Below are 22,306 nucleotides of genomic sequence, written 5' to 3' on the forward strand. Positions count from 1 at the left end.
TGTCACATGGCTTACATTACAGAGCACACTCCGCCATTTTCCTCCATGGCCGTACACTACAGTAAAGCTCGGGTGAAGGCGCCTGAAGTGCTGCATCGCGCACGCCCCGGCTTCCGTCGTGACCATTTCTGCACTGCGCGCTCCCGCTAAGACGTTCCCTTTAAGGCTCGACCCCGCTGGCACTTCCGCTTCTAGGTACTTCCGGTGCTCTCCCGCCGTGCTCCGCGCGGCCGGTCACAGGAAGCGACAGGATGTCTAGCTGGGAGCGGGAGAGCGGCGCACGGGGCTCTGGGGATGGGCGCATTTATGTGGGAAACTTACCCGCCGATGTGCGGGAGAAGGAGCTGGAGGAGCTGTTTCACCGGTACGGGCGGATCCGTACCGTCGAGCTGAAGAATCGCGGCGGGAGCGGCGCCGCACCGTTCGCCTTCATCAGCTTCCAGGATCCGCGGTGAGTGGCGCCCCATGCTGTGCGGCGTGTTTCCGTGGTGCAGGCGCTTACCGCGTGTGCGGGAGGGGGCGGAGGCTCCCGGGTCCTAGGCCCGACTGCGGCTTTGTTAGGCCACGTGCCTGCCCGCGGTGTGTGTGAGCCGCAGCCGGGAGCGGGAGATAAACCCAGAAGTGGTCACGTGTTTGTCAGACTTTTCCCCTGACTCTCCTACTCCTGGTTTTGGATTACAAATCCTGAGGTAACCTGGTGCTGGTGGGTGGCGGGAGAGCGCGGCCTCACTGTTCGGTTCTGTTCTTCTCTCAGGGATGCCGAGGACGCCGTGTTTGGACGGAACGGATACGAGTTCGGGTCTTGTCGGTTACGCGTGGAGTTTCCCAGGTCAAACCGCGGCTCAGGAGGCGGCGGCGGCGGCTATGGAGGCCCCCGCGGGAGGAATGGGCCCCCGTCCCGGCGCTCTGAATACAGAGTCCTCGTCTCAGGTAATGCGCTAGAGACCCCCGGCCAGTGGGCATGTGCTGCTGGGAGCTGTGGTGTGGTGACCCCCGAGCTAATGGCGATAAGATTGTACAAGTGTGTGAGAAGGGGGTGTATGAAGATGTGCTGTGGGGGGTGTAGAATACGAAGTGTACGTTATCAGGGGGTGCGTTCATGGGGGTGAATGTGCAAATGTAAATTATCAGGGAAGGAGGTGTTTGTTTTTTTTTGTTCTTTTTGTGCACAAGTGTCTGGTCCTAGCTGAGTCCCTGGCTACAACCTGCTTACATGCCTGATTTACCCATGTGGCAAGTGTGTCGAAGATCAGTCCGGTTGTTGAATTTCTTGGTAAATTTGTGTGCAGCATATGACATACAGATCCGTATTCCCCATAGCCAAAGTAACACACGATGAAATATCTTTAGGAACACGGGGTCCACAGAATCAGCGTGGTTTGTCAGGCTGTCCTGCATACCCCTAGCTACATACATGCCTCATCCTCAGTCATCTGTGCTAGTGCAGGGCTCCTACTAGCCGAGAACTGCTTGGTTTTGCATTTTCTGTGTCGTCTTTGCTACAAGGGATACAACCCGTTCCCTGTAATATGCTGTCCTTAAAAAGAGCAGTGTTTTAAGGGAACCTGTCAGCAGGATTGTGCTCAGTAACCCACACAGTGTTAGGTCGGCGCCGTTATACTGATTACAATGATACCTGGTGATGAAATCCGTCTTGTGGTTGTTGTTTAATCTTTCAGTTTTTTGAGTTAATGATATGCTCGTGCTTCGGGGGCGGCCTGTGGGGGTCTTCATATGGTGCTCTGATTAGGTATTCATCTGTATGGCTTCTGATCAGTCACTGACCTGCCCCCTAGCCTAATTTACATAATGAATATTATATGTACATACTGGAAAAAAAAAACCCTTGGGCAGGCAGATGGCAGCCGTGGCTCCAGTGCTGCAGCATAATCATGTGTACTGTGTTCATAATAAATGTGGTTGAGGTTGTCCTGTTTAAAAAAATAAATAAATTGAAATTGGCGCCTGTGCAGTAGCTCGTATCGTTGTATATAGCTGTGATCGGATAGCTGCTATTGTGCAGGCGGCACCATCTTGCTGGAGGGGGAAATCTACACCAACATGTGCTGCTGCGCAGGCACGGCGAGCGCTATTTTCAAATGGATTTTTTTTATACTATCAGGATAACTTCAACCACACTTATTATTAACAAAGTTAACATGCGTTATTATGCTGCAGCACAGGTGCCATGGCTGGCGCCTGCAGAAGGTTTTGATTTTTTTTCAGTACATATAATATTCATCATGTATACTAAGGGGCAGGCCAATGAGGGATAAGTGACCTGTCGGCAGGCTGCATTATGAATACCTAATCAGAGCACCACATGAAGACCCCCCCCTTCCCCACCCACCCACGGCACGAGCATATCCTTAACACAAAACTGAAAATAAAGATTAAACAACAACCAAAAGACTGATTCATTCAACCAAGATATAATTTTAACCAGTATAATGGCGCCGACCTCATACTGTCTGTAGGTTACTGTGCACAATCCTGGTGACAGGTTTCCTTTAAAGGAATACTTACCCTGTAAATGGATGTTCAAATTGGTCATATATAGTTGTCTGCAGTCAGTCTAGTAGAAATCCTGCAGAGAACAAATAGAATCTTCTGATTGGATCCATTGCTTGCTGGCGGCCCACTGAAGATCTACCCTCCTAGCTAAGAGTATGCTCCCACGATCAGGAACTGCTGCGGATTTGTGCAGCGTCAAACCCGCAGCAACCAGATGCGACAGCATAGTGGAAAGAATTTCAAGAAATCCCATGTCCACAATGCCTGCGGATCACCCGTGGAAACTGACATGCGACTCATCACTGAACATAATGTTCTGTGTAAACTGAGGGTCCTGTTCCAATTTTTGATTTGCCCATTCTGCAAATACAGCGCGCCGATCTGGCATCAGTCGAACATCCCTTGGGTGGATATTAGCTACTCACAAATGGCACACTTACATAATCCAGCTGCTGCAGCATCTCGAGGATTACCCAGATCGGCGCGCTGAATTTGCAGAATGGGCAAAACAAAAATTGGAACAGGACCCTCAGTTTACACAGAACATTATGTTCAGTGATGAGGCAAACTTTTTTGGGTGGGCCATTTACTGGATTGTTAGCTTTAATAAGACGCACCTGATTATAATACGCGCCCCCAAATTTGGTGAAGAAAAAGAGAATTTTTTTTTAAATGTTAAATGGGGTCTGTCTTATAATGCCAGTGTCTGTCTTAGAAATCATATGTCCCTCATCCTGGTATCTATTTAACCCCCATCCTTGTGCTGGCATATGGCCCCCCCCCCCCCCCCCCCTGTGCTGCTGGCAGGCACATGCCCCCCCTGGTCACTATGTGCCCCCTGTGCTGCTGGCACCAAAAAATTGAAAAAAATCGGAGAAAAAAGCAGAGATGATTACCTGCTGAAGCCTCCAAACAAATGCACTATCAGGGTGCAGGGGACCCAATAAATGATGGCAAAAACACAGGTGCAAAAAACTCAGCACCGAGGTGATGGACAGCGGGTGCAGTGAATATTACATGAGGCTAATGAGCAGGAGCTCATGACCTCCCCCTGTCTCTGCAGCCCACAGCCAGCCCACCCCTGACGCCACTCCAGAGCCGCCCTCCCTCCTCTACAGCACAACACACAGATTCGTGTTATTAGACGCACCCCCCACTTTCCCCCAAAATTTGGGGGAACAAAAGTGCGTCTTATAATCCGAAAAATACGGTATATGGATACACCTAAATAACGTGGGAATGGTGACAGTGTTCTTGCGTAGGGTGTCTTGCATTGAAATCTGCTGCAATGACCCGGGTACTGCATTCACCAGACATCAACACAATTTCTATCCGCTTCTCATGTGTTACCCTCTGCGGCATGTCAATGGCTTTAAACAAAGCGAAACTTGTAAATAACTCATGAAAGAATAAAGTTACGTTAAAACCAAGCACACCATTGTTTTTATTGTGAAATTCTCAATAAGTTTGATGTCACATGACCCTCTTCCCATTGAAAAAAATAAAGTTGGATCAAAAATGGCCGACTTCAAAATGGCCGCCATAGTCACCACCCATCTTTAAAAGTTTCCCCCCCCCCCATATACTATTGTGCCACAAACAGGAAGTTGGTATCACCAACCATTCCCATTTTATTTAGGTGTATCCATATACATGGCCCTCCCTGTAGAAAGCAACCACAGGGAGAAAATTAAGTTAACCTACAAGACGCCCTTTTTTTTTGTTTGTTCCATCCCCCCTCCTCCCCCAAATTTGGGAGTAAAATGGGGGGGGGGGGGTGTCAGGAAAGTAGCGTGTATGTGTGAATTTTTTTTATGTGTTTTCATGACTCTGAAAATTGTACATCCACACTGAAGGCATCAAAACTATGAATTAATGAATTAACACATGTGGAATTATATACTTAACAAAAAAAGTGTGAAACCACTGAAATTATGTCTTATATTCTAGCTTATTCAAAGTAGCCACCTTTTGCTTTGATGACTGCTTTGCACAATCTTGGCATTCTCTTGATGAGCTTCAAGAGGTAGTCACCGGGAATGGTTTTCACGTCACAGGTGTGCCCTGTCAGGTTTAAGAAGTGATATTTATTGCCTTATAAATGGGGTTGGGACCATCAGTTGTGTTGAGCAGAGGTCTGGTGGCAAACAAGAGTACCAGCGGAGCAAAGAAGTGATGCAAAAATTTAAATATTTATTAATTTAACAACCAAGTGGTGCAAGATACATAGTATACATATACAAAAGGATGGTTAAAAAGGTAGTGAGTCACCTCCGGTGCAAGAAACTGCCGAGTATCAGTAACCCATATATGTTAAGGTAGTAACAAGGTAGCAGCTGGACATATGTATCAAATAACATCAGAGGGTAACCAATAAACCCCCCACAACATAGAAAAAAACAGCTAAGTAAAGAAAAATGAGTGGCCATCATTACTTTAAGAAATGGTCAGTCCGTCTGAAAAATTGGGAAAGCTTTGAAAGTGTCCCCAAGTTCAGTTGTAAAAACCATCAAGCGCTACAAAGAAACTGGCTCACATGAGGACCGCCCCAGGAAAGGAAGACCGAGAGTCACCTCTGCTTCTGGAGATAAGTATAAAGAAATAAAAATTATTATTATTATAAGTTTATCCGAGTCACCAGCCTCAGAAATCGCAGGTTAGCAGCAGCTCAGATTAGAGACCAGGTCAATGCCACACAGAGTTCTAGCAGCAGACACCTCTGTACAACAACTGTTAAGAGGAGACTTTGTGCAGCAGGCCTTCATGGTAAAATAGCTGCTAGGAAACCACTGCTAAGGACAGGCAACAAGCAGAGGAGATTTGTTTGGGCTAAAGAACACAAGAACACAAGGAATGGACAATAGACCAGTGGAAATCTGTGCTTTGGTCTGATGAGTCCAATTTTGAGATCTTTGGTCCCAACCACCGTGTCTTTGTGCGACGCATAAAAGGTGAACAGATGGACTCTACATGCCTGGTTCCCACCGTGAAGCATGGAGGAGGTGTGGGGGTGCTTTGCTGGTGACACTGTTGGGGATTTAATCAAAATTGAAGCATACTGAACCAGCATGGCTACCACAGCATCTTGCAGCGGCATGCTATTCCATCTGGTTTGCGTTTAGTTGGACCATCATTTATTTTTCAACAGGACAATGACCCCAAACACACCTCCAGGCTGTATAAGGGTTATTTGACTAAGAAGGAGAGTGATGGGGTGCTTCGCCAGATGACCTGGCCTCCACAGTCACCAGACCTGAACCCAATCGAATTGGTTTGGGGTGAGCTGGACCGCAGAGTGAAGGCAAAAGGGCCAACAAGTGCTAAGCATCTCTGGGAACTCCTTCAAGATTGTTGGGAGACTATTCCCTGTGACTACCTCTTGAAGCTCATCAAGAGAATGCCAAGAGTGCAAAGCAGTCATCAAAGCAAAAGGTGGCTACTTTGAAGAACATTGAATATAAGACATAATTTCAGTTGTTTCACACTTTAACCCTCCGTCAGGGGCAATATGTTTCATAACGAGTTTAGGGGCATTGCGCCTGTCCGGCACAGGCTAGAAAATTGGCTATATTTTCCTTTTTTTAAAATTTCAATGCTCTAAAAGTGATCAGTTACCTTAATAGGAATGTAATAAATGAGAATACATATAATCAAGTGTAAAAAAAAATGTTTAACCAGAAAAGTAATATGTTTCTGTGTCTTGAGCATCCTCCTCACTCTCTCCATCTTGACCTGTATCAGACACATCTGGACATTCTTCCACATCATCTTCTGAAGCAATGTCACTTTCTTCCCCTAAATCTTCTAGCTGTAAGGGGTCTGTCTCATCATCAATCAGTATATTTTGCGCTTGCTCAACATGAAGGGCATTGGACAAGTCAAATATTTTCCTCGCCATTTCAGAAGAAAAGCTGAAGCAAGAGAGAGAATGTGTTTGTGCTTCTCAGGCACATTGCGCCCTATCTTATTTCTAACAAAACCTTTTATGACAAATCCACAAATTTAGCACTAGCTATTCATAAAACAAGCTAAAAAACAATTGGGATGAATAAAAACAGCAAATTCTAATCGTCAAATGTGTGACGCGTTCAGGGGCAATGAGCCTGAGAAGCCAAAACACTGATATCTGATCTCCTGCAGCACAAGAGACTTCTCAGGTTTCACACAGCCTTTAGGGTATGTGCACACGTCCGGATTTCTTGCAGAAATTTCCTGAAGAAAACCGGAAATTTTCTGCAAGAAATCCGCATTTTTTTTTTTGCGTTTTTTTTTTTAGCATTCTGCAAGCGTAATTAGCTTGCAGAATGCAAAAGTTTTCCAAGCGATCTGTAGCATCGCTTGGAAAACTGACTGACAGGTTGGTCACACTTGTCAAACATACTGTTTGACAAGTGTGACCAACTTTTTACTATAGATGCAGCTTATGCAGCATCTATAGTAAAAGATAGAATGTTTAAAAATAATAAAAAAAAATGGTTATACTCACCCAGACATCTCCTCAGCGGCGTCCGTTCCTCTTCCGATAGCTGGTGTGTGCGCGCAGGACCTTCCATGACGTCGCGGTCACATGACCGCTCACGATCAATCACAAGACAGTGACGTCATCACAGGTCCTTCACCGCACAGCAGCTATAGGAACCGAAGCGGCAGCATGCAGCGGTGAGGCGGGAAGACATCGAGGGTGAGTATAGGACTATTTTTTATTTTAATTCTTTTATTTTTGACCAATTATATGGTGCCCAGTGCGTGGAGGAGAGTCTCCTCTCCTCCACCCTGGGTACCAACCGCACATAATCTGCTTACTTCCCGCATGGTGTGCACAGCACCGTGCGGGAAGTAAGCAGATCAATGGACTCCTAGGTGTGCGGAATCCCCGCAATTCCGCATTTTTAATGAACATGTTGCTTTTTTTTTCCGCGATGCGATTTTTTCCGAGAAAAAAATCGCAACATTTGCACAAAAAATGCGGAATACACTGTAAATAATAGGAGGCATATGTTAGCGTTTTTATCACGTTTTTATAGCGAAAAAACGTGGAAAAAAACGCTAAAAATCCTGAACGTGTGCACATGGCCTTAAAGTTAGGAAGGTACTGGGAGGATGGTGTTTCCCAGACAAACCACTGAAAATAGAGAAATGAAACTAAGTGAGCTGCGTCTGTCAGATCAGTTGCCCCTGACGGAGGGTTAAGTATTAGTGATGAGCGAATATACTCGTTACTCAAGATTTCTCGAGCACGCTCGGGGGTCCTCCGAGTATTTTTTTTAGTGCTTGGAGATTTAGTTTTTCTTGCCGCAGCTGAATGATTTACATCTGTTAGCCAGCATAAGTACATGTGGGGGTTGCCTGGTTGTTATGGAATCCCCACATGTACTTATGCTGGTTAACAGATGTAAATCATTCAGCTGCGGCAAGAAAAACTAAATCTCCAAGCACTAAAAAATACTCTGAGGACCCCCGAGCATGCTCGAGAAATCTCAAGTAACGAGGATATTTTCTCATCACTATTAAGTATATAATTCCACATGTGTTAATTCATAGCTTTGATGCCTTCAGTGTGAATGTACTATTTTCAGTCATGAAAATACAGAAAAATCTTTAAATGAGGTGTGTTCAAACTTTGGTCTGTGTGTGTATGTATATATGTGTATGTATGTATGTGTGGTGAAATTGGAAAAAAAATGCAATCCCACACTTGTTTTTTGTTTGGCTTTTTTACCAGGTTCACTAAATGCTAAAACTGATCTGCCATTATGATTCTCCAGGTCATTATGAGTTCATATTTTTTTTGATTGATTATGAGTTCATAGACACAAAACATGTCTAGGTTATTTTTTTTATCTAAGCAGTGAAAAAAAAATTCCAAACTTTGCTATAACAAAAAATTGTGCAATGTTCCCATACCTGCAGCGTCTCCATTTTTCGTGATCTTGGGTTGGGTGAGGGCTTATTTTTCGCGTGCCGAGCTGACGTCTTTGATACCATTTTAGTGCAGATATGTTCTTTCGATCGCCCATTATTACTTTTTTTTTGGTCGCCGCTACATTGCATTAAAATGCATTTCTGGCGTTTTGACTTTTATCGCTATGCTGTTTAGCGATCAGGTTAATCTTTTTTTGTGTTTTTAAAAACACTTTTCGTTTTTTACTTTTGCCATGCTTCAATAGCCTCCATGGGAGGCTAGAAGCTGGCACAACTTGATTGGCTCTGCTACACAGAGGCGATGTTCAGATCGCCTCTATGCAGTTGAATTGCTGAGTTGGTATGAGTGCCGACCACAGGATGGCGCTCACAGCAATCCGGCATCAACAACCATAGAGGTCTCAAGGAGACCTGGTTGTCATGCCAACGTGCCGATGACCCCCGATCATGTGACGGGGGTCACCGGTGCGCAGATTTCTGGCCGGAAGCGCTTGTTAAATGCCACTGTCAGTTTGCCAGCGGCATTTAACTAGTTAATAGGTGCGGGCAGACAGCGATTTCACCCGCGCGTATTGCGGGCACATGTCAGCTGTTCAAAACAGCTGACATGTCCTGGCTTTGATGCGAGCTCACCGCTGGAGCCCACATCGAAGCGAGGGTACTGCAATCGGAAGTACTATTCCATCTGATGGCACAAAGTGGTTAATGACCAGTCTGATTACAGTGCTTAGTTGCACTGACTTTCTGAAGGATATCTGCTAATGCTTAAAGCACCATGCCAGCGTTTTGTTTTCTCAGCGCTGGAGTGGTGCTACTAATGTAAGATCCCTGCCCCTGATCTCATACACTCCCTCCGGCTTCTTCGCCTTTTATTTTGGCACCTCTCCAGTGCTGCAGCGTCATCTTGTGGCTTCTGAGTGTCCGGAAGTTAGAAATTGTCACAAGCTCTCAAGTCTGAGAGCCAGAATTATTTATTTATTATAGCGCCATTTATTACATGATGCTTTACATGTGAGAATGAGGCCAGAACGAGACTCTCATAGATTTGCATTGAAGAGTGACCTCTGGAGCGACCCTGCAGGCCACAAACTGCCAGAGGTCGATGGTGCCGGTGAAGGTGGTTGAGGTGAGGTAGAAGCACCACTCCAGCGGTAAAATAACATGACAACACACGCATACATTGGCTCAATGGGCACATCCAGACCCTAGCTTTTGTATTAAAGCATCTAACAAGCCTGTGCAAGGGTCATTGTGAAGACAGGGGAGTAGGGTCAGCTGTGACATGGCCTACTGTGATTAATGGATCCTGGGTTATCATCGGTGTGTGTGTCACTTTGCATTGTAATTCTGCTTAATAAAAGGCTGCTGGAAACTTTCTGAAAGAATAGGAAGTATGAATCTCAACAGAGCCCCAGCAGCCAGTATGATTTTTTTTTTTTTTTTTAATGTACTGTAATCAAAAAACTAGATTTAATCACCAAATTATTTTCTAATTATGGCTTCCCTTTAAATTGAAAGGTTGAAGATCTTTAGATTAAGGTGGCATTGCTGATTGACACTGCCACCTAAAATAGCAGGCACGCTTGTCCTGCCATCTTGCATAAGTCACCTGGTATTTGCAGGTAACTTCCTTGCCAGACTCCTGCTATAAAGCTTTCTGTTGCCAAGTGTTCACTTCTGATTAGCAGCGTTGTTGGAAGGAGGGTTTCCCCAGGGTTCTTCATTTTGCTCACTGTTCATGGTGGTAATGTCAAAGGAAGCAGATGTACGGTTTCTGGTATGTCTTTGGAGTAAATCTAGTGTATCTTTGCCCCTAGAGTTTAAATTAGAGGTTCCCCAAACACCAGGCATTACAGTAGAGAGCCATGTAAACATTTGAATGAAAAGATAATCCTAAAATAAATTCAGCAATATTAGAACAAGCACAACAAGATGCCCATTGAATCCCAAGACATTAACCCCTTCATGACCTTGGGATTTTCCATGTTCATTTTTCGCTCCCCTCCTTCCGAGAGCCATAACTTTTTTTATACTTCCGTCAATATGGCCATGTGAGGGCTTATTTTTTGCGGGACGAGTTTTACTTTGAATGACATCATTGGTTTTACCATGTCGTTTACTAGAAAACGGGACAAAAATTCCAAGTGCGGTGAAATTGCAAAAAAAAGTGCAATCCCACACATGTTTTTTGTTTGGCTTTTTTGCTAGGTTCACTAAATGCTAAAACTGACCTGCCTGCCATTATAATTCTCCAGGTCATTACGAGTTAATAGACACCAAACATGTCTAGGTTCTTTTTTTATCTAAGTAATGAAAAAAGATTCCAAACTTTGCTTAAAAAAAAAAAAAAAAAAAAAAAAGCAAAGCGCCATTTTCCGATACTCGTAGCGTCTCCATTTTTTGTGATCTGGGGTCGAGTGAAGGCTTATTTTTTGCGTGCCGACCTGACATTTTTAATGATACAATTTTGGTGCAGATACGTTCTTTTGATCGTCTGTTATTTCATTTTAATGCAATGTCGCGGCGACCAAAAAAAAGTAATTCGGGCGTTTCTAATTTTTTTCGCACTACGCCGTTTAGCAATCAGGTTAATCCTTTTTTTTTTTTTTATTGATCGGGCGATTCTGAACGTGGCGATGCCAAATGTGTAGATTTGATTTTTTATTTTATTTTGAATGGGTTGATTTAAACTTTTTATTTATATATTTTTTTTATTTTTTTCATCTTTTTTTAAACATGGGAGGCTAGAAGTTGACACAACTGGATCGGCTCGGCTACATAGGAGCGATCATCAGATCGCTCCTATGTAGCTGAATTACAGGGTTGCTATGAGTGCCAACCACAGAGTGGTGCTCACAGCAAGCTGGCATCAACAACCATAGAGGTCTCAAGGAGACCTCAGGTTGTCATGCCGACGCATCGCTGACACCCGATCACGTGACTGGGTCGGCGATGCTCTCATTTCCGCCGATGGCCGGAAGCGGTTGTTAAATGCCGCTGTCAGCGTTTGACAGCGGCATTTAACTGGTGAATAGCGGCAGGTGGATCGCAATTCCACCCACCGCTAATGCGGGCACATGTCAGCTGTTCAAAACAGCTGACCTGTCCCGGCTTTGATGCGGGCTCACCAGCTGAGCCCGCATCATAGCAGGGTATCTGACCTCGGATGTACTATACTGTCTGAGGTCAGAAAGGGGTTAAATGGGTTATAACAGCCTGAATTTTTTTATTTCTGTACATATTTTTGAATGCTCATTTTTAAATAGGTCATAAGTTTGGACGTCAAATGACAACTACCCAAATCGCTGAGACCACAGCTGCGCCTCTTCTGAATGAAGGCATGGTTGAATATGCACCTTTGCTTAATTCATTCTGAGACTGCCACAGATGGCAGAGCACAGTGCCTGGGCCCCCAGTGATCAACAAGCTATCTATTTTATGGGTAGAGACTTTCCAAACTTGGTTCAGCTACATGTTTAGTTTGGTAGTATCCCTCTGCTGCTTGTGCTCGCTGGCAGGTTGTCATTAGTATGGTCTTAAATTACCTCTACTACAAGCATATACAGTAGAGCAATTACCCAGAAGGCAAAACCACTCCCTTAGCAGCCAAAATGTGTTTCGTTTTTTTTTTTTTTCTTTTCGCATAAACTGAATCTGTCAATAGTTCTCACAACAAAAACTGCACTCTAAGGGTATGTGTCCACGTTCAGGTTTGCTTCAGGCTTTGGTCAGGATTTTATGCAGGTAAAATCCTGACCAAAAATGCACCTGAGGTCACTGGCAGGTCACCTGCGGTGTTCCTGCGTGTTTTGCTCATTGTAGCAACATGCTGCGTTCTGAAAAAACGCACCGCATGTGCGTTTTTGCAGGAAAAACGCATGCGTTTTTTAATGCACAGTGGAGACGGGATTTCATTAAATCCCCTCCACTATGCTGTAACATCTGGACGCTGCGTTTTTGACGCTGCGGCTCAACGCTGCGTCAAACGCAGCGTTTCCTGAATGTGGACACATACCCTAAGGGTGCGTGTCCACGCTCAGGATGGCCGGCGGTATCGCCGCTCGGCGCTAAGCCCCGCCCCCTTTCTGGGACGCGATGGTGCCGGATGTGTACAGTATACATCCGGGATCATCGCCCCCCCCCTCCCATAGGGCCCTGTGATATGCCTTGTGGGGACGCTGCGTCCCCGCAAGGTGTACGGACATGCTGCGATCTGAAAAGACAGGCAGCATGTCCGGAGTCGCAGGGCCGCCGCGTGCGGGTTTCCACGCATAGTGGACACGGGATTTCAACAAATCCCCTCCACTATGCTGGAACATCTGGACGCTGCGTGTTTGACGCTGCAGCGTCAAACAAGCAGCGTTTCCTGACAGTGGACACTCACCCTAATACGCAGACCCTGGCCCAGTGGCCACATCAGTAGTTTGGATGCCAGACAGGAGCCCTGTGATTGACCTCTTACCTGCCGCCATCCCCAGTGCATCTTCTGATTATGTCAGCAACGAAGAAGTTGCACAAAGTCTACAAATCAAGAGGTGTCATGGATTCTTGAGTTTTGCAGGGTTCTCGACTGGAGACCAGACTATTGGCCTTCTAGTCCAGGGTCATCCAAAATATAGCTGCACAGCGCTATTAGATCTTAGACCTGATACGGTTGGTGTACTTCCTGTGAAAATCAGAATGGCTGTACAATCCTTTTAAGTAAACTTTTTTTGTTCCAATATCTGCACACACTTGGTCTGTCTCTCCAACTGCTGAAATCTCACACTGCTCAGTACAATTTGCTGCTGGGTGGGTAGATACTGAATACACTCTGAATCATGAGATCTCTCTATAGCTGGACATTGCCATAGCTATTTACAGTAAGTACACAAGACTGATCAGGCCTAGGATCTATATTTGTAGTTTGTATTATGGAATATGATAAAGTTAACAGGAAAAGTGGGCACTGGATGTGGAGTAAAAAAAAAAATTGCTAGTATCTTTTCAATCACGATTCAATATGTAAAGGCGCTTTAATTCTGACTTTTTTTTTGCAGTTCTATATAGTTGAACTTGCATGCTAATGAGTTAAAAGTGCAATAGGTGGACATTGGACTTATCTTTATTTTCGGACCCCCCCCCCCCCCCCCCCCTTCCCTGCAACATGGGATTCTGACGTGTGCCCGTGGATGGTGCCATTGGCTAATGGTGCTGGAAGAGCAAACATAAATATTTGTACAGACCCTTGGTGCTTCATGGTGGGGCCAATAATTTAAATCTCTGGTTCTATGAAGCCAGAACTGTAATCAAGTAAGGGGGTGGAGATTGAGGGAAAACAAGCAGGTGGGATTGTCTCCGGCATGAAGCACCGAGAGGTGGAACTTTATGAGCACATAATGACTGATCAAAGTCCCTTGAAGTGCAAATTACTTTATTGTAGCATACAAGTGAATGTGAGTGCATATAGTTGTCTTGTAGGCACAGCTATCTTTTTATTTACCTATATTCCCATTGTATCAACCCCATGTTCCTTTCTACACCCATAAAAATATAATCTTTTGTTTCAGGGCTGCCCCCATCAGGGAGTTGGCAGGATCTGAAAGATCACATGAGAGAAGCTGGAGATGTCTGCTATGCTGATGTACACAAGGATGGAATGGGGATCGTGGAGTTTATTCGCAAGGAAGACATGGAATATGCTTTGAGGAAACTGGATGACACAAAGTTTCGTTCTCATGAAGTAAGATGGCTTATATGTAATTGTGTATTTCGTACATCATTGTACAGAAAGAGGAATTTAATGATTTGATTTTTTTTTTTTCATTCTAGGGTGAAACCTCTTATATCCGTGTCTGTGCTGAAAGGAATACCAGCTATTCCCGATCCAGATCCCGCTCTAGGGGCCGTGATTCTCCCTATCAAAGTCGTCGTTCCCCCCGTTATGCCTCCCCCTTCCGACAGTACTGAGCGGCCACGCAGGGACACTTTCTATGCGTTTAATTCTGAAGACCATCTGCTCTTACATTCCACAACTGATGGATTTCATCAACTGTCTTTTATACCATTATTTTCTGCCCGTATTACGTTTTGTTTTTATTTTATTTTTTAGGAGACGTGTGCTCTGTACATCAGATGTTTATGGTTTCTTTCAATTTCTGTCATCTTTTAAGGAGGCAACACAGTATTGTGCCTGATCTGATGTTTGAGTAAGTGTGCAGTGAGTGATAGGTATACGGGATATAGCAAGGTGGAATGCTGTGACGCTGAGACAAACATAAGGGAATGTTGATGTTTGTCGTCTATATAGATCTACTCCCACAAATTTGTTAGAACAATATTATTTGAAATAACTTTTAATCCCCGATCAAGTTTGTACGTGTTTCCTTTTATTATGAAAGTGTTTCAGTTGAATAAAATAAACATCTGTAGCTGTCCTAATAAAACAGTGAGATTTCCAAGTGCAGTATTCTTTGTTTTCACACAAGTCACGGATCATCTTTGCTGGAAGAGAGATATACATGGTCCTGGGGTGGCAAAGGAATGTTTCCTGTTGGTATAGAGGAATATAATCAGCTTCCACTGCACAATTGCATCTCTACATATACATAGTATATTATATATGAATACCGGGAGGTGCTACAAAATAATCTTCAACAACAGTCTTTGCATTTTCTAGTAGTTGGTCTGTACAGTTCCCAGCTGTGACTGTGTCATTTCTCATGTAAAGGGTCCTAGAATAGAAGCAGGATTTGTAGTTACCATAACTCTTTTGGTAGGTTGGAGGACACACTACTTTATACTGTACCTGTCTTCTAACACTGATGACAGTGGTTCAACACCTTCTGTGTTCACATTGTGCAGCTGACTGGCAAAATGAATTGCACTCGCCAAGCGTTCTACTCCCTCTTGGTTGCGAAAGTCAACTAATGCCAGTCGTTCTAGGTGATCTATTACATCTGTAGATACATGACGACAGTCCTAAAAAGAATACATACATTTTGTAATACTCTAGGTCTAATAAGGTTTCCTGAAATGATTTGCATTAGCACGCTGAATAGATTTAATACAGAACAAGAGTAAAGTATATAGATGGAAAAGGGGCAAGATGGCTTATGCTGCCACAAGTGAGCAAGATGGTGGATGCTCATTAGATTGGATCCATTTAAAGGGAACCTGCATTGATCAGAATCACCATTTACCTGTGGCTATAGGGGTAAAACCTGCATTAAGGTATGTGCACACATAGGAAAAGAGGTGCAGAAAAATTTCTGCACAAAATCCGCATCTCCTGGCAGAATCCGCAGCCGTGGATTTACCGCGGAATTGATGCGGATTTTCAGTGGTTTTTGCCACTGTGGAATTTTAACATGGAGGGGTGCAGAAACGTTGCAGATCAACACAAGAAGTGACATGCACTTTTTTGAAATCCGCAGCAATTCCACACTGATTTTTCCACACATTTGTTTTTTTGCTATTGAATAACATTATACTGTACATCACAGTGCGGATCTGCAGCAAATCTGCATCATATGCACATAACCTTAAACTCGCGTCTGGAGAATCGGCTGCAGGGTAGAAATGTGGACCCTCCTGCACCTGCTTGCCTCCAATCATACAAGCGGATACAGTGAACACTGCTGTAATCGTACCGACACTTTGCTGCTCTGGATAGTGTGTACACACTGACTACAGCTGTGTATAGGAGGTGACTGGGAGCAAGCAGCTGCAGCGTGAATAAAACCTAATTGTCTCCCTGATCCACTAAGGCAAACTCATGCCTGTAATGCTTTTTACTCTTATCTGCAGGTAAATAACCTTTCCAGAAATAACAGGTTCCCTTTAAAATGACTTCTGGAATAACTATACCATATAATCCTAATTTTAACCCCTTCCCACTCCAGCCAATTTTAACTTTTGCTATGTCCTCCCTTTTTTTTTTTTTTTTATCAAAAGCAGTGACTTATTTTTTTTCACCCCATCAGTATAGCAATACCAGGACTTGTATTTTGCAGCAAGAGTTGCAGTTTTGAAATAAATTAATTTATCAATTAATATATTGGAAAAAATAGCAATGTAGTCTTCCCTCACGTAATCTTCAGTCCTCCCAAGACCTTCTCTCCTCCACACTTATTCGCACCTCATCCAATCGCCTCCAAGACTTCTCCCGAATATCCCCCATCCTCTGGAATTCTTTGCCCCAACACGTCCGACTATCAACCACATTCGGATCCTTCAGACGGAACCTGAAAACCCACCTCTTCAGGAAAGCCTACAGCCTGCACATCACTACCGGAGATACTGCCTCACCAACACTGGATCTCCTGCAACCCTCAACTTATTAACTCCTTCCCCATAATCCTATAGAATGTAAGCCTGCAAGGGCAGGGTCCTCGCCCCTCTGTATCAGTCTGTGTTTGTTTACTGTAAGTGATCTGTAATTTGTATGTAACCCCCTCATGTACAGCACCGTGGAATCAGTGGTGCTATATAAATAAATAATAATCTGTAAAAAGCAATGGTGCGATATAGATGTGTTGTAAAAATAACTTTACACCATGATTCTCAGTTTCATGTGATCATGCTGCCACCAAGCTTCATATACTTTTATTGAAGAAAAAAAATAATTGGAGACAGTTGCCTTCTGATTTTTTTTTTTTATTTTTTTTACAGCGCAAGCTGCCATTTTCATGTCACCAAATTGCTCAGTGGCATCTGTAGAGACTAAGTTATTTTAAATCTAATAGCCAGAGGCAAAAAAAAAATCTAACCAAACAAAACTTTTAATTGTTCATTAAAGTGAGTCAATAGTGCAAATTATACATTGCGGTGCACATTAAACTTACTGGTCCTGCCTGTTTTAATGTATCAAGCAGTCAAATTGTGCAGAAGTGGAGTCATTTGTTGCCAAACAAGTGTGCAGCTCAAATAGGCTCCAGTTGTACAACTAGTAGTGATGAGCGAGTGTACTCGTTGCTCGGGTTTTCCCGAGTACGCTCTGGTGACCTCCCAAGTATTTATGACTGCTCGGAGATTTAGTTTTCATCGGGGCAGCTGAATGATTTACAGCTATTAGCCAGGCTGAGTACATGTGGGGGTTGCCTGGTTGCTAGGGAATCCCCACATGTAATCGAGCTGGCTAGTAGCTGTAAATCATTCAGCTGCCCCGATGAAAACTAAATCTCCGAGCAGTCATAAATACTCAGTCACCCGAGCAACGAGTACACTCGCTCATCACTAATAACTAGTATCAAGCAACTGCCCTACATTATCTAACCATCAGGGATTGTAATACCACCTGAGGCTATTTGAGCTGTACACCTATGTAGCTACAAATATAATAATGTGCACTGTAACACATGATTTGCACTAGTTCTAACTTAAAATGTTAAATGGTGTTTTATTTAGGATTGGGAGAAAAATGACTTTCTCCAGGGAACTGTTGGCTTCCAGGCAAATTCAGTCAGAGCTCACTACACCAAACAGTGGCTGTAAACCTGCTCTGGCACTGACTGACAGTCAGCATTGCGGTGCAGCAGTGTAGAGCTGGCGTCATACATACAGCCGCGGCTCTCACAGCTTTGAACTGTGACTAATTGCTTCAGGAATGCCTGCATGACTGAAAGCTAGTGGCTCCTAGGTGAAAAAGTTCAGTACTGCAGCCGGGCACCTTCATAATGCTATTACCGTAACTTTAACTCCATCTGTGCATGTTAAAGGGAATCTGTTACCCCACAAGACATATGACCTATTAATATGGGCATACAGGTAATAGAAATGTTACACTAATCCTACCTGTATGCCTCATATTAATGGTCTAGGTGCTGAGAAATGTTGTTATATGCTTTCTTTGTTAATGATTTCTTCCAGGCTCCGGGGTGTGCGGTGCCTGGAAGAAATCCCGGCCTCCTGTCTTCATTGTTATACTTGCCCCCTCCCCATCAGCGTCAGTTACGGGCCTGGAATCCTGTGCCGTGCACTCCCTGAGAAATACATACCTGATCCTTCCTTCTGTGGGTGCTGCTGCATTCAGGGATCTTCTGCGCAGGCGTCTTCCGCTCCAGTGCCCTCCGGTGTGCGCGCTGATAAGGTGCTCCCCCCCTTCCCTGCATTGTCATCATCATCATATACACGATTCCTAGTGCTGACTGTGCAGGGAGGAAGTAAGGAGTGCATATTATATTATTGGGGGGCACACCAGAGGTCACAGTGACTCGCAGGTGCCTAAACAGAAGATCCCTGAATGCAGCAGCCATAGAAGGGAGGGTAAGGCATGGCCAATCATTTAATGGGACAGTGACTGTTCAACCAAATACAGACACTCGGTGCTTGATGGTGCCAGGCCAATCGTATATACACTTTCCCACCTGCTTGGTTTCACTTCATCTCCGCCCTTCTATGGCCCTATGAAGCCAGAGCTGTCAATCAAAGAGGGAGTGGAGATTGCGGTAAAACAAAGCATGTGGGAAGGTGTATATAAATAATTGGCCACACCGTGAAGCACTGATTGGAAGTACTTCATTTCACCAGCCATCCTGTGTTGATGAGTTCCTTTCATAGCATCATTAGACATGACAAGGTCCCTTTAAATGTTACCGTCAGAAATTAACTTTTGTAGGGGGGTTAACAGCAGTGATCGGAGCACAGCTCATATTGCAGTTGTCAGAGGCAAATTCTAGCTGTATAACACACCCAGCTTCTGGCTTAAGTCACAGGCTCTGCTCCTGGGACCACGTACCCCCACTCCTGACGTCCACCAAATGTGTATGGTGATATCAGGAAAGCATATCTAACATTCCTAAATTTGGTGGTCAGTTAACTTGAGCGATCATACAAGGGGAAGAAGTGACAAAACTAGTCTGAGTACAAGACATTTTATTGGTAAAAAAAAAGTGCAACTTTCACATCTGTTTAGCGCAAACATTTGTATAACATTTCATGTTTTGGCAATTTAAAAAAAGGCTAAGTACAATACATAATATTTCCCTTGTACCTCAGGATGCCTCTGTGTGATATTAGAGCAGTTTGCTGCACTATTCCACAGAAAAGGTGTACCAGCACCCTTTCTTGGGTGAATAGGGCCGTATGCTGGCGAGCGAGTGAAATGTGAATGGAATAATACAATTACCCTTTAGTAAAACTCCTTTTTCCTTGAAAAAGGAGTCCGAAACGCGCGTCGGGGCAGACGCACGCAGCCTCGTGGCAACAGCAGCTGAGACGCAACTTACTAAAGGGTAATTATATTATTCCAGTGTTTATAGGCCCAATGTGGTCATGATGGGGGTTATGAGACAGTCTAATGTGACTAAAAAGAGTGATGACATATGGGGTAATAATAGGTGTTTACAATTATAATATATCACTATACCTCCCCTACATTGCTCTCCTCTAATACCCAATATGGGAGTAAGCTGTTTGTCACGTGGCGCTGTGCGTCAACACTAGTGATGGTGTGATATATGTCGGTTGTTCCACTTCCCTATATTTGGTAGTATGTTTTTAATTGATCTACTTTAATAAAATTGTGGTTTTTATATTGATATGATTGCCTTTTGATCATCATTTGTCTTTTGGGTTCTATGCAGTAGTTGATGATGGGCTACACTAATCCTATTTAACGCATGGTTATCAATTGTGAGTTACTTTAACAATACCATGGTTTACTGTCATATATATTTATGATGGAGGCTGGTCTATAAGGATGCCATTACCTGCTTGTATGCCCAGGTTATGATGGAGGCTGGTCTATAAGGATGCCATTACCTGCTTGTATGCCCAGGTTATGATGGAGGCTGGTCTATAAGGATGCCATTACCTGCTTGTATGCCCAGGTTATGATGGAGGCTGGTCTATAAGGATGCCATAACCTGCTTGTATGCCCAGGTTATAATGGAGGCTGGTCTATAAGGATGCCATTACCTGCTTGTATGCCCAGGTTATGATGGAGGCTGGTCTATAAGGATGCCATTACCTGCTTGTATGCCCAGGTTATAATGGAGGCTGGTCTATAAGGATGCCATAACCTGCTTGTATGCCCAGGTTATGATGGAGGCTGGTCTATAAGGATGACATTACCAGCTTGTATGCCCAGGTTAGGATGGAGACTGGTCTATAAGGATGCCATTACCTGCTTGTATGCCCAGGTTATGATGGAGGCTGGTCTATAAGGATGCCATTACCTGCTTGTATGCCCAGGTTATGATGGAGGCTGGTCTATAAGGATGCCATTACCTGCTTGTATGCCCAGGTTATGATGGAGGCTGGTCTATAAGGATGCCATTACCTGCTTGTATGCCCAGGTTATGATGGAGGCTGGTCTATAAGGATGCCATTACCTGCTTGTATGCCCAGGTTATGATGGAGGCTGGTCTATAAGGATGCCATTACCTGCTTGCTTGTATCTGCTTCAATGCTCCAAGTTGGATTCTGTGGCACCTGAAAGACAAACGTCACGTGGTGACCGGACTGCTGCTCCCTGCCAGCCGCACACTGCGCACCGGACAAGCCTTTACCTTACTCTGAAGGGACAGCAGCCGCTTGATCTCCGCCGGCCGCCAGCAGCGAGCAGCCGCCATTTGCGGCCACATGCTTGTTTTGTGTGTGACGTCAGAGCACATGCGCCACCATTACACCAACGTGACCTTGATGAGCGCGGCGGCCATGTTTACTAAGGGCGGCTGTAGGAGCGGCTAGAGCCTCGCCCTCATATGAGATGGCGTCTGCAGCGTCCTGACCTAGATGAGTGCGGTGTCGCTAACAGTTGAAGTGCTGCTTGTTGGCTGTGGTCTCTCCTGACATTATGAACAGTGTTGGGGAGGAATGCACAGAAATGAAGCGCGAGTACGACCAGTGCTTCAACCGGTGGTTCGCGGAGAAGTTCCTTAAAGGGGAAGGCAGCGGGGACCCGTGCAACGAGCTGTTCCAGCGATACCGGCACTGTGTGCAGGTGAGGGCAGCGGTGCCCGGCGGTGGTGACTGGCCGGCGGCGGTGGCTGCACGGTTGTCTGGAACGTGTCTCTTGTGTTTTGTAGAAAGCCATTAAGGTCAAGGAGATCCCTGTAGACGGAGTGGAGTTCATGGAACCGAGCAAAGACAAACCGGAGGCTGACGCCGGGTCGTGAGGGCCAGCAGGGCCCTGGTGTTGGGGCCCGAGCTCGTGCTTCTGCCAGGCTCTGTGAGGGCTGGTGTGTGCCCCCAGTACATACTATAATGGGGGCTGTGGAGAGTCCCTTATTGTCTCTCTGGAGGGGCCAGAAATGGAAGGTAACGCTGTGCGGGCGGCCTCCTCGTACTGTGGTGTCGGAGCGTTGTACTTCTCCCTGTATATAAGAATAAATGACTTTTATGTAATGGTGGCTTCTTTATTACATAAATTGTGCTCTTTTTTTGCCTCTCCTGCTCACTGCTGGGAAATTGCCTAAGATTCCCACTCCCCTGGTCCAGCGTCCATGCCAGTAGCCCATGGCGGCCAGTAGCCCATGGCGGCCAGTAGCCCATGGCGGCCAGTAGCCCATGGCGGCCAGTAGCCCATGGCGGCCAGTAGCCCATGGCGGCCGGAGCCTTCCTCCAGCATCCTGGATACATCATGACATTGCAGGGGTCTGGTAAACCCCAGAGCGGCCCAGGATTTCAGTATTCGAGGGCCCACCTTGGAATCTTCACGGGCCCCTGGTCCGGCTGCCATAGGGCACCAGTGTGGATGCTGGACCAACGTTCCCTAAGTCTTTGTGCCTCTATCTCTCATGTCACCAGGGTTGGGGTAACGCACACAGCACTGTACAAGGCAACAGTGTGTGAAGGGTCATCCCATTAGGAAAGACCCCCTTGTGTATTATATAAAAGTAGGCTGCCCAGCTAATGTGTATGGAGAGTTTGAAGGGAGGGTGTTGTC

General features: G+C 45.0%; 3 protein-coding genes across 3 annotated transcripts; 2 read left to right on the forward strand and 1 right to left on the reverse strand.

Annotated features, from left to right (window-relative positions):
* Window positions 1-92: 92 nt before the first annotated feature.
* SRSF9 (serine and arginine rich splicing factor 9) lies at window positions 93-14,876 on the forward strand. Its single transcript, XM_077294459.1, has 4 exons — window positions 93-451; window positions 755-930; window positions 13,986-14,158; window positions 14,248-14,876. Exons 1-4 carry the CDS (start codon window positions 252-254, stop codon window positions 14,383-14,385), a joined length of 687 nt encoding a protein of 228 aa, XP_077150574.1. The 5' UTR covers window positions 93-251; the 3' UTR covers window positions 14,386-14,876.
* On the reverse strand, window positions 14,783-21,082 carry GATC (glutamyl-tRNA amidotransferase subunit C). Its single transcript, XM_077294470.1, has 5 exons — window positions 20,928-21,082; window positions 20,803-20,850; window positions 15,224-15,396; window positions 15,046-15,149; window positions 14,783-14,965 (listed from the first exon to the last, which is right to left on the reverse strand). The coding sequence occupies exons 1-5, from the start codon at window positions 21,030-21,032 to the stop codon at window positions 14,904-14,906; spliced, it is 492 nt and encodes a 163-aa protein (XP_077150585.1). The 5' UTR covers window positions 21,033-21,082; the 3' UTR covers window positions 14,783-14,903.
* A 5-nt stretch (window positions 21,083-21,087) lies between these two features.
* TRIAP1 (TP53 regulated inhibitor of apoptosis 1) lies at window positions 21,088-21,765 on the forward strand. Its single transcript, XM_077294483.1, has 2 exons — window positions 21,088-21,361; window positions 21,447-21,765. Exons 1-2 carry the CDS (start codon window positions 21,215-21,217, stop codon window positions 21,534-21,536), a joined length of 237 nt encoding a protein of 78 aa, XP_077150598.1. The 5' UTR covers window positions 21,088-21,214; the 3' UTR covers window positions 21,537-21,765.
* The last annotated feature ends 541 nt before the right edge of the window (window positions 21,766-22,306 follow it).

This window comes from Ranitomeya variabilis, chromosome 1 (genome assembly GCF_051348905.1).
Source record: "Ranitomeya variabilis isolate aRanVar5 chromosome 1, aRanVar5.hap1, whole genome shotgun sequence".
In the NCBI taxonomy this organism is placed as follows: Eukaryota; Metazoa; Chordata; class Amphibia; order Anura; family Dendrobatidae; genus Ranitomeya; species Ranitomeya variabilis.

Coding starts and splice junctions, on each gene's coding strand:
- GATC (XM_077294470.1), bottom strand. CDS start 21,032: ATGTGCTCTGACGTCACACACAAAACAAGCATGTGGCCGCAAATGGCG. Junction 15,150..15,223: donor TCATCAGTGTTAGAAGACAG/GTACAGTATAAA, acceptor CTTCTATTCTAG/GACCCTTTACATGAGAAATG. Junction 14,966..15,045: donor TTATTTTGTAGCACCTCCCG/GTATTCATATAT, acceptor CTATACCAACAG/GAAACATTCCTTTGCCACCC.
- TRIAP1 (XM_077294483.1), top strand. CDS start 21,215: ATGAACAGTGTTGGGGAGGAATGCACAGAAATGAAGCGCGAGTACGAC. Junction 21,362..21,446: donor GATACCGGCACTGTGTGCAG/GTGAGGGCAGCG, acceptor TGTGTTTTGTAG/AAAGCCATTAAGGTCAAGGA.
- SRSF9 (XM_077294459.1), top strand. CDS start 252: ATGTCTAGCTGGGAGCGGGAGAGCGGCGCACGGGGCTCTGGGGATGGG. Junction 452..754: donor ATCAGCTTCCAGGATCCGCG/GTGAGTGGCGCC, acceptor TTCTTCTCTCAG/GGATGCCGAGGACGCCGTGT. Junction 14,159..14,247: donor CAAAGTTTCGTTCTCATGAA/GTAAGATGGCTT, acceptor TTTTCATTCTAG/GGTGAAACCTCTTATATCCG.